This window comes from Aphanomyces astaci (genome assembly GCF_000520075.1).
Source record: "Aphanomyces astaci strain APO3 unplaced genomic scaffold supercont1.70, whole genome shotgun sequence".
Classification (NCBI taxonomy): domain Eukaryota; phylum Oomycota; class Saprolegniomycetes; order Saprolegniales; family Verrucalvaceae; genus Aphanomyces; species Aphanomyces astaci.
Window position 1 is genome coordinate 205,712 of NW_009798333.1, and position 12,574 is coordinate 218,285.

Below are 12,574 nucleotides of genomic sequence, written 5' to 3' on the forward strand. Positions count from 1 at the left end.
AGATGGCACAATGTTCTGCGCTCTGCGTAGTCAACAAACGGGTGGGACAGCTGTCGTCCTTCAGCACCCTCAGGCGAAAGCCAGGGAGCACGAACTCCGGCCTCTCAGCCCGTGACTAAGTCGACGTGCCAGGGGGACGCCCTGAGGCATGTTGTGTTGGCTCGACATCGGGGGGTGACGGCATCCCGGTGGTTACTCGATCCATCCGGCCCTTCCACGGCATGTCGTTCGGTAAGGGCCAATTGGTAGGGACCTGCTGAAAGGGATGTCCGACGAGTTGAGTCCCGGACAGACGACGGTGTAATCAGTGGTGGTTACGCTCACTGAGCTTAACCGCCAGCCTCTTCCTGCACTCTGGGCACATGATTCCGGTTGACAGTGCGTGGCGCTGTTGGGAGGCAGTCAGAACACCCTGTTCTGTTAGAGAACATCCCCACTGCCCTGTCAGTCAGGTAGCAGCATTCTGCTAGTTATGTAGGAGGTTTTTGTGCCTTTTAGAGGCTTTTCCTCAGGTAGAAGACAGCGCAGACATTTGTCACGAAACATCACAGATGTCGTGGCCAATCATAGTCTAGTCTGATTGGCTGTTTTTCTCTGCCGTCAGAACTAATATACTTTCAGCTCTTCCTCCATCCACACACGTGTCTGCTGCTGTTTCCTGTCCTCTCCACTCCATACATCCACGACCCACCCTGCCAGACACAACCAGCCCCACCCCAGATGTCACACAACGCACCTACCCGGCTGCGCCTCTCTCAGATGACGTCCGGCCCATCCGCCCCAGATCGAACCATGTCCCACACTCCTACAAACGCTCAGGCATGGCACTGCCACTTCCGGCAAGCCCAACCACGCCGCCCGCTCCGGCTCCTGTCCCATTCCAACCCTCCAAGAGGGCCAAAGGTCCACCTACACAGAGATCTCTTCCTGACATCTGGCGTCAACCTGCTACTACCAGTGCAACTCTGGCGCCCCATCCTATCACTCTTCCCAGCTTCACTGCACCCATCAATACATCGATTACTGCCCTCCCTGGGCCTCCCCATGCACCCATCCCACCCACGCCCGCAGCCACCACCCCCTCACCCACGCGACCAGTCCCCCCTCAGTCTGCGCAACACCTCCCGAAGCCGTTGTCACCCCGCACACACATCCAGCTCCCTCTTCCAGACGTCCCACCTCCTCTACCCTCCAGCCCAAGACGGCCCTTGCCTCCGAACCTGGCGACTCGTGCCCCACTACTACTACCCCGTCACCAACCCTGGACCCCCCACGCATCACGCTCTGGTCCACCACGTATCCTTCCCACACCAACTATCTCCCTCCCAGTCAAGAAACATCACACATCCCCATCACACTCACCCACCGCGATATCCCACTCCCCACCATCTACCAAGCGGCACCACGACATGCGCTACCCGCCCATCCCACAATACGAACCAGTACCGACCAAGCAGGGGGCAGCTGGACAGACCATATATGACGACGACCAGGAGGATTATGACACCAACACAGCCCTTAAATTCCCGGGTATCCGAAACCTCCACGACGAAGGCCAGCCGATCATGTATCGCACCATGCAACGATACTGGGAACGCGAGGCACACCTTTTCCAAGGATTCAATGCCGACCATATTGCAGATGTGGAGCGCCACTTTGCCGATGCCAAAATCCGTATCCAGTTCTCAATCAACCCATGGCTACAGCCTCCGGACGAAACACTCAGCATACTCAACTACCGTCGTGAGATCGAGGATATCTGTCAGGAACGCTACGGCCATACCTTCCTTGGCGGTCTAATGGAACACGGCCAGTAGCTCCTCGGAGATCCCCTCCAACGTACCGTCCAGGCATGGGCAGATACCTCTTCCTTCGAGACATCTCCGTGGTAATGGTATACCAATACGCTGGTGTGCTCGATAACGGCCTCTCCTTCCACCAGCTCGAATACCGCAATCCATCCAAAATCACCCCCGGGGACCTCATGTGTGCTCTTCTCAACAGACGCAACCATCCAAAGCCACACCCGTATGTCGGGATTACATGGCCCACGGGACCACTGGGCTGCCATTGGCTGTACTAACTGGTCCTCTGAAGGCCAATGCCTCTTCCGCCTCGTCTTTCCCAGCCAACGCATGGCGGAAACCGTATACGCCAAGTTTCGCCGACACGTAGCACTGACCAACTACGCCCACCTCATTATTCCCAACTCCTGGGAACTTCGTGACGACCACGACAAGCCAGTCACCGGCGCAACGGCCCCCTGGCTTGAAGCCATATGCGGTAGGCGAAACTGGCCCTCTACGCAAGCCTGCAAACCGGACGCCCGCCGCACAATCCAGTCATCCCGCCTCAACACTGGGGACCTCTGCAATTGGGACCTCCCTGCCCTCTCCTTCTACTGGCGTGCCATATGCTACACCCTCCACGCTAATGTACGCAAACACCGCATTCAAAAGACCTGGGTCGCCCACTGCCGTACATGCCCGGACTCCCTCGACACGCAGGAACACCGCTTCGGACTTACGCACCCTCATCGCCCCGGGTCGGGCTCCCTCACACACGACCTCCTCCTCGCCACCCAGGCCCGTCACCCCCAAAGCTTGGCTCCCTAACCAAGACATATACCTCCCCGGACACTGCAACGCCAGTGCAAGTATCTACACAGGCCTGACACGCCCCCAATGGCAAACACGTCGTCGTAACCCCTCCCCAATCTCAGGCCACTGCATGATCCCACTCGCACCGGCACGCTGTGTTCTGGCCCTCCACATGCATCGTTTCCTCGGACTACCTTCCCGGGCGACTCTCGCTCTCGCTACCATCCAACTCCACAGGGAATTTACCAAATGCCGGAAGCCGGGGGCCTTACTAACCCGCTGGCTCTATCACACAGCCCTCCGCTGCACACCCCTCCTGGCACCCCGAGACTTCTGGTTCGGCCAATGGATGGATGGCACCAATGGAGCTACCTTTCATGGCCCGCTCGGTGATTCCCCACACTGCACCATCTCCCGCCCCACCACAAATCACCACTGGTGGATCGATGCGACTCACCATTCCATCTCCATCCCCTGGTGGCGCCGACTCTCCGTGGAAATCCAGGCTTGCCACGGCCCGCTACCTATTGGTTCGTTGTTTCCGACGGCTCCCCGGGGCCATGTACTAGCCGCCAGCCTCACCACCACATGGCTCCTTACCATACCCGCGGACCAACTCGCTCTCCGCAATATCTCAGGCATCTACCATACCTCCGCTCCCAAATGGGGCAAGCTCACCGCCAGCAACCCGGTTTCCATTCACACTGGCTTCCTCACCACTGGCCCCATGACTCCCCTTCTCACCCCGGCCAACTCCACTGGACCGCAGCTCTCCGCCCCCTGGACGCAATTCACTGGCTCCATCGCCGCCACCCACAATACTCCGATGCCCGCCAACGGACACAAGTACCACCAACCCCAGGATCCTCCCTACAATGGGCCCAGATCGATATCCCTAAGTACGACCAATACGCCCATGCCTCCCGTGCGTACCTCGAAGATACCTATCCCGCCATTTACTCCCCTACCACCGGCTGCAAAATGTTTTCCACCATGACACAATCCAAACGCGACTGGGCAGCTTCCCTCGCGCACTTACACGACCCACACTTCCACAAACAGTGGTTCTCTGCCCACTGAGGTACCCTCCGCCGAAACTGGCACTCCACATGTACCACCGATGTGGACAAATACGCTCCGTAGGGGGCCTCCCTCACAGAAAATAACAACAATATTCGGCTCAAACGCCAACACCACGACACCGCCCCAACGGCCATGATCGCCATATACGCACCCGCCGTGCTCATCTGTAGGCCAAGTCACGATTCTGGCACTCCCGTCGACTCTCCTTACTGCCACCGGCCACTCCATCACCCATAGGGAGCAACACCCCGCCGATTCTGCCTCTGCGCCGCCCCCAGACCCTGAATTACCACCTCCAGCAGCCTAAGCACACCGCTTTCCTGGTGCCCGCCACAAAAAGGTTTCCAAGTACTAGTAGTTAGTCCGCTAGCTCCAAAAGCAGCTAGTACGCGGCCGAGGCCATTAAGTGCCCACTGAGTGATTTTAACTTTACAGCGTAATATCAACTCAGGTTACTATCGTAGTACTGTTCGAAAAGGTGTATCCGGATGTGATAATTCCCTCATTGAAACGGTACTGTATTTCGGGTAAAAACAACATTGGAAGTGTTTTTTAATGAGGGAATTATACTTCAGATTTTGGACCCAGCGAAATCCGTATACAAGAGGTCCATTATCCGGATACACTGCTGTCCTATAAGCTATTTTTAGATGCCGCTCATCGCGAGCGCATTTAGAATTTGCGTCGCGGCGGCGTGGACTGGAGCATGGACAGCGGCGGCGGGAATCCCAATGTGAACATTGGCAACTACAAGGGTGTGATGCTGTGCAACCGGCCCTTCAACGGGGTCGCTTCAGGTACTTCCCCGTACACTCGTGTCTTCGTCATGTTCACCCCAACTGTCACAGGGCCGGCTACGACGTTCAAGGACACGGATTACTCGTCCAAGAACGCCCCGTTCCTCACTGGCATACATCCGCCTACGATCGGACAGAATGTTCCCATCTTCAACGAGCCACTGGTACCAACCTAACACTCGCATTCAAACGAGCACATTCTAAGTACATCGTAGCATGCAATCAAACGCGACAAGAAGAACACTGCGTTGTCCAAGCATAAGAAATGGCTCCATGATTTGCAAAAGGAGCGTGACCGGTTGGAAGAAGCGCTCATGGAGGACGAGGACGAGAAACAGTTGCGAAGGGACCGGTATATATAGTAACATCAAGTGCACCGTTCATTCCTGACAAACTGTACGGCACATCATCACATGTAGCTTTTCCAAACGAGAAGCGGATTTCCGAGCCCAAGTACGCCGCACGAACCCCGAAGAAGACGGCGCCGACCCGAAGGGAGCGAGACGTCCGATGTGGGCTTTGACAAAGGAGACGGCTGACGAGAAGAAGGCCCGCGACGAAGACGAGGACGTCGACGACTTACTCGAGTTCGCCAACAACTTGGACCTGGATAGCTTCATGGACGACGTCGAGCTGAAGGCGCACGTGGCACAAGTAAATGAGCAACTGTCCAAGTTGCAGGCCGTGGTCAACCAGGAGGAAGGCGAAGAGAAGAAATCCGAGATCAAGGACATGCTGAATGCGGAAAGGGCCGAGCGCCAGACACTCAACGCCGCTGCTTTGTCTCGACTTGACGGCGCCGACACCAAGGGAGTAATCGACGACGACGCCGCGTCTGTCGCATCGGTACTTGTTGACGGTTTCACAATTACATGCATTCTAATGTTGGAATGAATGTATAGACCGTGTTGTCAGAATGCAAGTCGATTCGATCGGTGCACTCGACGCGGTCCGTGATGGCGCTAACCCGACGAGCGGAAGATAAGCTCCTCAGCGCGAAGCTGGCGTCGGTACCGGAAGGAGGCAGAAGCGGCATTGTTCCGACGCCCCATGTGGTCACCCACGACGAGGAGTGCGGCATGCGCCTGCAGAACAAACTCCTTCCCAGCAACCTCCCTTACATCCACCGCAACCCAGCCATATAATGGAGCACTGGGACAAAAGCTGTAACGTTAATACTCGGGGGAACAAAATAGACTTTAATGAACGCAAGTGAATACTACAACAGGCGTAACGACGAGCGCGTGGTCGGACGAGGCGGCCTGTGCTGCAACGCCGCCGCACGATGCGACAGTTTCCGCTTCTTCGACGGGGAAGGAGTGGTGATTTGACGGAACGCAATGGCCATTCTTCGCTGATTAACTTGACCATCCTGGGTGGACAGGCGCGAAAACAGGGGCTGCACTGACGGCGACAGCGTGCCTCGATAGGCGATGGGCGAAGGTTCCGGTGTCCACGTGAGTGGGTAAGGCAGCACGGACGAGTCTGCGGAGATGGGACGAAGTGGGGACGACGGCGGTGGGGTATAGCAAGGTGAAGATCGGGATTGACAGTGAATCGACACATTCGTCACAAAAGGCGGCGTAGCGTGGCGAGGACTGGAAAAAGCATACACGATGGGTGTGCTGTTAAGGAGTAGGTCCACATCCGCGGCGATACTGCCGGATACATGGCGAGGAGACGTAAACCCATAGAAAGGCGATGTCGTGGGAGGTGTCTTGCCACTAGCTGTGACTGGCGATGGAAGGAGTAGGGGCAACGAGCGCGGGGAACTTGCACGAGGACGACGCACTCCAACGGCGACGGGTGAAGCTGGTGTTTGAGACGCGGAGTGTTTGGACGTGTCGGCACGCTTTGAGGCAACTTTGGCTTTCCGAGATTGCATGACTTGGTTGATCAGCCCTGACCGCGAGGCTTTCTTCACCGGAAGATTCGAGGGAGAAGGGGCGAGTGATGCTCCGATCAAAGACGCTGCGACCATCTGGGGGTTGTTGGCAGCATGCTGGACAAGCGGGCGTGTCAGCGCAGGTCGAGGGGTACTTGTAACTCGAGGGTGCTCATCTTGGATCGCCGCGAGGTGAACTTCGGCACTCGTGAACATCCAACCATTACTGCGTAGGCGGCGCTTGCCGTCTTGGACGTTCAAGTGATTCCCTTCGATGGCCCGCTTCATGTTGTCAAGTGACAACTCGCACCAAACACCACACCATCTTCTTCCGGATAGAACTCTTCGAAGTGATACCCCGCATGCGATCCTTCCGACACTTGCGCCATGGGTCCATTACTGTACCCGCCCACCACTCGTCCAAGCCGCCCGCCACAGAGAAACCACCACAGAGTGAACATCACCGACGCCAAACATCCACAGGGGCGAAGTCTATGTGCTTGCCCATCTTCCATCACGTCCTCATGTCCTTATGCGCCGCCCCCTTCTTTGCCTTCTCGCGGCGCTTGGCTCGTCCAAGGCAATGTATAACCTTAGGTATAGTATGGACGCGCTTCGTTCGCGCGCAATTGATTCGGATAATATCCGGATATCTTCTCGCGACCTTTGATTGGTCACTTTTGGGATCTTTGGCGGGATTCGGCCAGGAACGCATTCTGATTGGTGGAATTTGTGTGGATTCCAGCCCAGTATCAAGCGGGGGGGTTTGTGGTGGAGGGTAATTTTCCAAGGGTATAAAATCTTGCGAGGCTGTTTCGGATAATGAAGCGCTCGTTCGAAGAAGATGTCGGAGAAGGTGCCGCCCAACCGGTCCGTGGAACTCGACAGCGCCGAAACGACCAAGGCGGATGGGGAATCCTTAGCTTCATCAAGCATGTGCCCATCCTGAACAAATTGGTGGCGGCCGCTGAAGACGACGACATCGAGACGGAAGATCTCTCCGTTGACCTCGCCGAGACCCCATCTCCCAAACGCACCATCCAACCCAAGTCGCCTCTACGACGGGCAAGTGCCGTCACCCCCAGCCAAGGTAGCGACAACAAGCGGTCATTTACCTTTCCTCGGGCGACGGGTGACGATGAAGAAAAGACATCGGCGTCGCCTGCGAAACCACGCTTCGAAAGCATCGAACAAACGTCGGCCAACGCATTTGTATTTACGCGAAAGAGCCACAACACGACTCCAAACAAGCAGCAAAAGGTCGTGCCCTCCAGCGTCCACGACCAAACCATCGACGTGTCGGACTTTTACACACCAGGAAGCTTTGCCCCGCGCCACGTCCCAACCAAGGAACAAGTCCAACCGCCTGTCGCCGAGAGCACGGTGGTGCTTCCAATTCAGCTCTTTGGCGATTCATCTTCGTCCAACCCGTCTCGACTGAGTCGTGGGGGACTGATCAAGAAATTCACGCTCTCCCGCGAAGAACGCCGCCAGAAACGCCCTGTCCCGTCGCGCCTGCTGGCCAACCACTCGGCAAACGCTCGTGAAAACTCCAAGCTGATCACGGAACGCATCTTGGCGACATTGAACGCCATGGACGCCGATCCGCTGGCCCAAGAGACGCAGAAACCCGCCCCGAGCATGTCGATGTCGTGGGGAAAATACCATTTGGACCTCGTGGAACACGCCAATGCATCGACCACAGACCAGGTAGCACCCGAAGGCGTGTCTCGGCCGCCGGTCACCTCGTTGAGCTCCACGTTGTCCAAGCCCGCCGCCTCATTGGTGACGCCTTCCGCTACGGCCGAACCCTCCAGACCCCCGCCGGTCAAACGCGCTGCTGGCGAAGTCTTCTTGTTCGGGTTCTCCACCCCGCCGCCCGCCTCTGGCAGCGTTGCGTCCGACGCGGAAACGCTGCTGAACAAGCCGGTCAAGTACTCGTTTTCCAAGCCAACCAAGGTCATCCCGTCCAAGAACGCCACGTCCGCCAAGCCATACCAGTTTGTCAGCGCGCCCGTGCACGCCCCCACGATCATCCGCAATGCGTCTCCACCGAGCCATGCCGCCGCCGCCGCGGCGCCTCTGCCGTCGCCTGCATCCTCCTCCGTGAACCCATTGGACAAATTCAAAGCCCGCAAACCGGGCAGCTGGACGTGCAGTGCATGCCTCGTCAACAACTTGGACGCCAAGCTGACCCAATGCCCCAGCTGTGAAACGCCCAAGGAGGCGGCGACCTCGACGCCTCCTTCGTCGAGCAACCCGCTGGCCAAATTCATGCAGCACGCAGCCGGCAGCTGGGCCTGCCCGTCCTGCAAGGTGCGCAACGGCCCGTCGCAGTCCAAGTGTCCTTGCTGTGAAACTGCCAAGCCCACCGACGACCAACCAGCGCCAACTCCGTCGACCGCTTCGGTTGGGGGGTTTGCTTGTTTTGGCGCCAGCGACAAGCCATCTACTTCTTCTTCGTCCAACGATGCGGGACTTGACAGATCCAATGAAGGCAAACCCGCGCCCCCGTCGTCCGGGTTGTTCTCGTTTGGAGTCAAAGAGTCCGCCGCCCCTGCTGCCAACGTATCGTTTGGCGTCCCATCCGAGCCAAAGGCGTCTGTGACACCGGCGGCGACGACGACCCTGGGGGTCTTTTCCTTTGGAGCTCCTGCCGAGACTAACACCAAGCCAGCCACGGGATTTGGCTTTACGTTGGAGTCGAAAGCGGATAAGACTGGAGGTGATGACAAGCAAAACAAGCCCGCGTTTACGTTTGGTGCCGCGACTTCTGCGTCGGATAAAGCCACGAGCGACGACAAGACGGCCAAGACGGCGTCGTTTGGGTTTGGAAAACCCGTTGACACGTCAGAGGACAAACCCACCACTAGTGGTTTTGGTGCTACTAGTACTACTACTAGTACTACTGCTCCTACTACTGGGGGAGGCGGGTTTTCATTTGGGACGCCCGCTTCTCCGTCAACTGGGACCAAAGAGCCCGTGTTTTCATTTGGAGACGCGGCCAAGCCGGCAACGTCGTCGGCATCGACTGAACCTGCGCCTTTAACGTCCTTTTCGTTTGCACCGCCAGTGTCCAAGAAACGATCAGCCGACTCGGAACAAGACGGAGCAGGCCCGACCAAAGTGGGTGGAAGCGGTGCTGGTTTTGGCAGTTCAACCTCTTCCTTTGGCAGCTTAGCGTCGACGTTTGGGTCTGTTCCTGCTGATAAACCGTCGACGTTTGGGTCTGTTCCTGCTACCTCTACCTTTGGCGCTGCCCCTGCTACCTCTACCACTGCTACCCCTACATTTGGGGCTTCAAGTGGCACTTTGGCGTCGGGTGCGGCCCCCACGACGGCCGCTCCAGCTGCTTCGACCTTTGGGGCTTCAAGTGGCACTTTAGTGTCGGCTGCGGCCCCCACGACGGCCGCTCCAGCTGCTTCGACATTTGGGGCTTCAAGTGGCACTTTGGCGTCGGGTGCGGCCCCCACGACGGCCGCTCCACCTGCTTCGTCCACGTTTGTCTTTGGCAGCACTGCTCCTCCCCCTTCGTCCACTCCGCCCAAGGCGACTCCGGCCTTTGGTGGGTCGTTCGGGGCTCCTGCTGCCGCGCCATCGACTTCGTTTTCGTTTGGCAGCAACACCACTGCTGCACCCAGTGGGGGCGCGTTCGGGGCTCCTGCCGCCGCTGCTCCTGCTGCCCCCGCCGCGCCGACCTCGGCGTTTGGTGCGACGTCCTTTGGCGCCGCCGCCCCCTCTGCGTCGTTCGGCCAGTCCCCCCCCACATCGTCGTCCGCCTTCGGTGGCGGGTCCACGTTCAACTTTGGGTCGGCACCGGCGACGACTGGGGCGTTTGGCGCCCCTGCTGCTGCTCCGGCCTTTGGAGGGTCTGCTCCGACCTCCTCCAGCTCGTTTGGAGGTTCCTTCGGGGCGCCCGCTGCCCCGACGTCATCTGGCTTTGGCGCCCCACCAGCTGCCTCCGGTGGGTTTGGCGCCCCGACTCCTTCATTTGGAGCCCCCCCGTCGTTTGGAGGTGCCCCACCAGCTCCAGCCTCAGCTGGATTTGGCGGGTTTGGAGGCTTCGGCCAACCAGCCCCCATCACGGCGGCTGCCGGCAGCTTCAGCATGGGCGTGGCAGAACCCAAGAAATCAGCCGCCGGCCGAAGAATAGTCAAAGCCAAGACCGCCGGCCGTCGCCAATCGCAAAATTCATAAGACTTGGTAGGTATAATAACAGCGAGGGTATAATTTAATAAAGTCGAAATTAAATTCATAAGACTTGGTAGGTATAACAATAGCGTGGGTATAATTTAATAGAGTCGAAATTAAATTCATAAGACTTGGAAGGTATAATAACAGCGAGGGTATAATTTAATAGAGTCGAAATTAAATTCATAAGACTTGGTAGGTATAAAACAGCGAGGGTATAATTTAATAAAGTCGAAATTATCATTGAGAACTACTGTACACTCACTGTACCAGTTTGAGTGTAGAGGCGGTGTAAAGTAACAGTACAGTATACATACATGGCCGCATTAGTGATCGGATGGTGCTTCAACGAAGGTTCACAACATGTTGGTGTACGTACAGTATACTACTATGTAGTCAGTGGAAGGACTTTTGCCCTCCAAGATGAGACGCGCTTGGTGTGAAAGTCTCTTCAAGGGACAACGGCATTTGGGTAGTTTGGGGATGGCGTTGGCAGGTTGAGAGCCTCGAGAACATCGTTACGTTGCTCGAACAATAGCCCATTTCGTTCAACGGTCTTTCCCGCCGAGAGTTTCGCATGTGTCAAACCTCATTTCACCACTTTCCAGGCGCCGCCGCCCCACTCAACCCCCTCCTTTCCCTTTCTCCAGACTAACTTCACCTTCTTTACCCGTCAACGCCTACCAGGTCCCCGAGTGTCGGTCCGCCGATTGTGTAACTGCCACGTTATCCGGCAAACCAGGCAGTTTATCCGGATAACCACTGTTCGTGCTGCCTGTTCCCTCTCTATTTCTGCTCACTTCTGGTTCAGGTGTCCACAACGACGACTGCGCGTCTCGAGTGCGTGATTCCTCCGGCCGCCCAAGCACGATGAAAATCCCCCAGCAGCACATCTCGCCATTCAACATCGACAAAGACACCGACACAGGTGACCCTCGTAGTTCTCCTACGACCGTCTCCCCTGTCGTCTTCTTTGCCGTCCTCGGCAATCGATCCCTCGTGCTTCGTGTCACCGAGGCCATGTCTGGCATCCCATTTATCCTCTCATCTTACTTTATAACTCAAAAGCTCGACCGACCCACGCTCAGCTTCAAAGACAACAGCCTGCTCGGGTTCGCCGCCTCCAACGGACACCTCAGTGTCGTGCAAGCCGCTGTCGCCCACTTCCGCCACCAAGGCCGCTGCATGGAGTATGCGATCTTCTGCGCGACGGTGTCCGGACAACTTCACATCCTCGAATGGCTCTTCTCCAACTACACCATCCCGCCGCCACCCACAATCTCCATGTACGCGCTCAACGGTGCCGCCAAGCACGGACACCTCAATGCGCTTCAATTCCTCCACGCCCAAGGTTGCACCGGGTGGAGCGCCGACTGCATGGACAGCGCAGCCGCCCACGGTCATTTGAGCATCGTGAAGTTTCTGCACACGCACCGGACCGAAGGCTGTACGACCTTTGCCATGAACCAGGCGGCGGAAAACGGCCATCTGGACGTCGTGCGCTTCCTCCACGAGCACCGCACCGAGGGCTGCACGTCGTTTGCAATGAACCAGGCTGCCAAGAACGGACACTTGAGTATTGTGAAGTATTTGCACACCCACCGTACCGAAGGCTGCACCACGTACGCAATGACCAGTGCGGCGTTTTCGGGACATTTGAGTATCGTGCAATTTCTACACTTTCACCGTCAAGAAGGGTGCACGAAGGAGGCGATGGACGGCGCGGCGCTGTACGGCCACCTAGACATTGTCAAGTTTCTGCATGAACACCGGTCGGAAGGATGCACGGAGCACGCGATCAACTGGGCGGCTTCCAGGGGTTCCCTCGACATCGTTCGCTACCTCCACGCCAACCGGGTAGAAGGCAGCGTCAGTCGCGCCTGCGCACTCGCCGCCCGGTTTGGGCACGCCACGATTGTGAATTGGTTCCAGACACTTTGAATTCCTGTATGTTTATATAATACTAGTCCACCCTGTCCTGTTAGTTATTAGTATTAGCGTACTAGTGTCAGCCTGCC

At 57.2% G+C, this 12,574-nt stretch overlaps 5 protein-coding genes across 5 annotated transcripts; 4 read left to right on the forward strand and 1 right to left on the reverse strand.

The window, feature by feature from the left end:
- Nucleotides 1-720: 720 nt before the first annotated feature.
- Nucleotides 721-2,615, forward strand: H257_15465 (hypothetical protein; the record flags this gene model as incomplete). Its single annotated transcript, XM_009843582.1, has 5 exons — nucleotides 721-903; nucleotides 959-1,442; nucleotides 1,516-1,794; nucleotides 1,851-1,988; nucleotides 2,098-2,615. The coding sequence occupies 5 exons, from the start codon at nucleotides 721-723 to the stop codon at nucleotides 2,613-2,615; spliced, it is 1,602 nt and encodes a 533-aa protein (XP_009841884.1).
- Nucleotides 2,616-2,772: 157 nt separating this feature from the next.
- H257_15466 (hypothetical protein) lies at nucleotides 2,773-6,972 on the forward strand (the record flags this gene model as incomplete). Its single annotated transcript, XM_009843583.1, has 9 exons — nucleotides 2,773-3,525; nucleotides 3,622-3,681; nucleotides 3,744-3,849; nucleotides 3,921-4,006; nucleotides 4,360-4,480; nucleotides 4,532-4,644; nucleotides 4,696-4,832; nucleotides 4,900-5,326; nucleotides 5,383-6,972. 9 exons carry the CDS (start codon nucleotides 2,773-2,775, stop codon nucleotides 5,623-5,625), a joined length of 2,046 nt encoding a protein of 681 aa, XP_009841885.1. The 3' UTR covers nucleotides 5,626-6,972.
- On the reverse strand, nucleotides 5,660-6,785 carry H257_15467 (hypothetical protein). Its single transcript, XM_009843584.1, has one exon. The coding sequence runs from the start codon at nucleotides 6,651-6,653 to the stop codon at nucleotides 5,700-5,702; it is 954 nt and encodes a 317-aa protein (XP_009841886.1). The 5' UTR covers nucleotides 6,654-6,785; the 3' UTR covers nucleotides 5,660-5,699.
- A 187-nt stretch (nucleotides 6,973-7,159) lies between the features above and the next one.
- Nucleotides 7,160-10,562, forward strand: H257_15468 (hypothetical protein; the record flags this gene model as incomplete). The annotated part of the gene is made up of 1 exon (XM_009843585.1): nucleotides 7,160-10,562. Exon 1 carries the CDS (start codon nucleotides 7,188-7,190, stop codon nucleotides 10,560-10,562), a length of 3,375 nt encoding a protein of 1,124 aa, XP_009841887.1. The 5' UTR covers nucleotides 7,160-7,187.
- A 224-nt stretch (nucleotides 10,563-10,786) lies between these two features.
- On the forward strand, nucleotides 10,787-12,540 carry H257_15469 (hypothetical protein). Its single transcript, XM_009843586.1, has one exon. It carries the CDS (start codon nucleotides 11,427-11,429, stop codon nucleotides 12,495-12,497), a length of 1,071 nt encoding a protein of 356 aa, XP_009841888.1. The 5' UTR covers nucleotides 10,787-11,426; the 3' UTR covers nucleotides 12,498-12,540.
- The last annotated feature ends 34 nt before the right edge of the window (nucleotides 12,541-12,574 follow it).